This window comes from Hordeum vulgare, chromosome 7H (genome assembly GCF_904849725.1).
Source record: "Hordeum vulgare subsp. vulgare chromosome 7H, MorexV3_pseudomolecules_assembly, whole genome shotgun sequence".
In the NCBI taxonomy this organism is placed as follows: Eukaryota; Viridiplantae; Streptophyta; class Magnoliopsida; order Poales; family Poaceae; genus Hordeum; species Hordeum vulgare.
In genome coordinates this window covers 207,169,567-207,172,922 of record NC_058524.1, presented here as the reverse complement: position 1 = coordinate 207,172,922, position 3,356 = coordinate 207,169,567, and the positions used below count along the sequence as shown (strand labels likewise).

At 53.2% G+C, this 3,356-nt stretch overlaps 1 protein-coding gene across 1 annotated transcript; it reads right to left on the bottom strand.

Moving 5' to 3' along the window:
* Window positions 1-974: 974 nt before the first annotated feature.
* LOC123411934 (plant-specific TFIIB-related protein PTF2) lies at window positions 975-3,156 on the bottom strand. The gene has a single exon (XM_045104895.1). The coding sequence runs from the start codon at window positions 3,105-3,107 to the stop codon at window positions 1,380-1,382; it is 1,728 nt and encodes a 575-aa protein (XP_044960830.1). The 5' UTR covers window positions 3,108-3,156; the 3' UTR covers window positions 975-1,379.
* Window positions 3,157-3,356: the final 200 nt, after the last annotated feature.

Here is a 3,356-nt window from a genome sequence, read left to right as displayed (position 1 = left end):
TAGTTCAGGTTGAGTAGTGTACTGTAAATTCAGAATGAATTCAAACTTGCAAGATCATGTAAACAGATTGTGAATTTACTTACAAAAACAGGTACTTGATCATATTCAGAGAACTCCATATTTACAGTACTCAATTGCAATGACAAGCTTACAATTTACTCCAGCCGCGAAGGAAGATCTATGAAAAGAGAGAGGGGGGGGGGGGGGGGGGGGTAACCTATCCAGCAGCGGGAGAAGACAATGCCGGCAAAGAAGAAGACACCGCCGCTGTATTCCACATCGAGCTCGCGGGGGAGAGCCATTAGCTTGCCGTCGTCGGGCTCATCGGCAGCTGCGTCTCCTGTTGTCTACAGTTGGTGGTGGTCCGAATCCAGCGGGTCCGGCCTCGCAGGCACCGTATACAGCCTCGCCGACAACGAATCCCATGACTCGCCCGCTTCTTGGACCGAAAGGTCCAACCTTTTCGGTGGTTAGCCGGAGCAGAGAGCGACCGTATACAGCCTCGCCGACAACGAATCCCATGACTCGTCAGCTTCTTGGACCGAAAGGTCCAACCTTTTCGGTGGCGAGCCGCAGCAGAGAGCGGCAACAGCGACCCAAAGCAGAGGGCGGAAGCGGTGAACCGGAAGCAGAGCGCGGCGGCAGCGGCCCAAAGCAGAGCGCAGCAGCGCCGACCGAATGGAGTGCGGGTTGTGTCCCAAAATGTTCAAGTTTCTTTTTTCCTTTTTTTGCAAAATGACCCTCGCAGCAAATACGAGGGCTGCATAGCAATTACAATAACATGTAATTTGCTCGTATATGAAACTGAAGTCATAAGCACAAAAAAGCATGTCCCAAACTGACTTCAGAGCACATTCCATCGGAGCTCATTCTACCAAGCCAGCATTTTTTAACAAAGTATATCATTCACAAGCCATATAGCAATTTCAAGTCTAACACAACATGTCAACCACAAGCCACAAGCCATATAGCAATTTCAAGTCTAACAGAGTATGTCATTCACAAGCTGTATAGCAATTTCAAGTCTAACAGAGTATGTCATTCACAAGCTGTATAGCAATTTCATGTCTAACTATGTCTTCATAAGCTGTATAGCAATGTACACAAACTGACACATCCCAGTCAACTATGTAATAAAAATCGCTGGGGACCGTATCATTCCTATGTAGTATTTTTCTATATTTTTTTACAGGAGTAAGACAGGAAGTATACCATGCAGCATTTCCCTACCACAACATGTTCTTCCCATGATTAGCTTGACTGAACTCCACAAATTTACAAACAGCGCAAAAATTCTCTATCAGAAAATGAGAGTGCACCATAGAATAATGCAACCTATGTTCGGGAAGCAAGATTTAAGACGCTGCACCGCCAAGTTTTTATCTGTCTCCACTTATTCCACTGAAGACATGCAACTCCAACAGTCTTCTGTAATGGCCTTGTTCAATCTCTGCCTCATTTGCACCATGTAATATAAGGAGTTCGATAACGCAATCTTCCCAGTCAATACCATCACATGGGTCTGTTTTCCGTTTCTTCTTCCCAGAGTCAGGAGTGTCTGACATCTCCGCTGGATGTTCTCCATGCATGATATGATGATCCCTGCCATTTCGTCTCTTTCGAACCAGCTTCTTCCTACTATTTTTTTGTGGTGGACAAGCATCTTCCTTTCCATGAACAGCCGGTGAATCAATTATATTTGCAGTACGTGCAGCCGGAGCCTTCCTAATTGCATCGATTCGACACTTGGCAGCTTCAATTCGTGCTCTCCTCCGTTTCTGCTGCTCCAATCCAACAGTAAACGACGGAGGAGGTGCATCATAGCCAATGTCAATATCTGCTACCTCCTCAAGCGGCATGCGCTTGGTCCGATCATCATCCAGCAAACCCATCCATGGTTCCAGCTCCAGCCCTATCCTCTGCTGCTTCCTTCGGCTAGCAGCTTTCCCTACCTTCCCAAGTTCCTTTAGCTTAGAGAGCCTCTTTAAGACATTCTGGTAAGTATCTGACAGGCAATCCTCTGAGATCTTCAAATCCCCTGATTCCTTGACCTCTTTCCCAGAATTCTCGAAATCCAAATCATCAACATCCAGGGGAACAATCTGGAGATACTTGGACTCGTCCTCATCAACGGACGAGTAGACCCGCACAATGCCAGCGATGTCCGGAGCGAAGCTCTCAAGAAACAGTTCCGATGGGTCGGACTGCGACCGCATCTCCATGAGCCCGAGCAGCATTGGGGCGTTCAGGAGCAGGTTTTTCACATTGACGTCGGCACCCCACGGAAGCAACTTCTGCGCCACATGCACCAGCGCCTTAACGAGCTCCTTGTATCGGAGACGGCTGGTGTGCACGACCGCCGACATCTCCTGGGCAATGTCTTCCACAGAGACATCAGCGACCCCGTTCAGCTCTGCGGCGAAGGCAATCAGGCCGGCGATAAGTGGGAGCGGGTGCCGCCCGGTGGTGAGCGACCACTTGGAGGAGCAGCGGAGGAGAAATCGGGCTTGGGAGAGAATCGCTCTCGTCTTCTCATCACCCGCGGCAGTGGTGAGCTTGTAAGAGCCGAGCACGGCGCGTTCAAGCGCGGCCTGGTAGTCGAAGGAAGGGAGGGGAGGGAGGGAGAGGTGGGAGGCGATGCGGGATACGAGGTCACCGAGAGCGGCCGTGGTGCAGGACGCGGCCTCGGCGGCCTCGGCGAGGGAGAGCGGGAGGCGGTGGGATCGCGCGACGAGGTAGGAGCAGGCGGCGGCGAGGGCCGGGAGGAAGGTGGTGCCGGGGGTGGCGAGGTTCCCGGCGGTGGCAGATTTGGCCATGGTGAGGATCTCCTCGGCGCGGGTGGGCGAGAGGCCAAGTTGGACGGCCATGGAGGTGATGGCGTTGGAGGCAGCGGCAAGCTTGAGGTCGCGGTAGGGGGACTGGGAGAGGTGGCGGACGAGGGAGGCGGCCCGGAAATCGAGCTGGCCGTCCTCGGTGAAAGCTGTCGGATTGTAGAACTCCGAGGCGCCGGCCTCGTGTTGGAGGCCGCAGGAGGTGCAGACGAGCGCGCCCGAGCCCGGGTCCGGCGACACCAAGCCCTCGCCGCAGGACCAGCACCGAGAACCCATCGCACGGGCGGTCGGCGGCCGGCGCGGCGGTGCGGGGAGATGCCTAGGGCGGCGGCTTGAGGCCAAGAAACGATGTGGGGATTCGATTGGAGTTGGACGGCCAATTGAAGCCGCTCCCCGTTACGAATTCATGACGGCTCCGGCTCGAACGACTTTGTACTGTAGGATTGCCAGGTCAACCGACCTAGTAATTAAGGTGGGTTCCGGTTTAAAAAATATAAACTCCGGACGGAGGGAGTAGGAACCGAC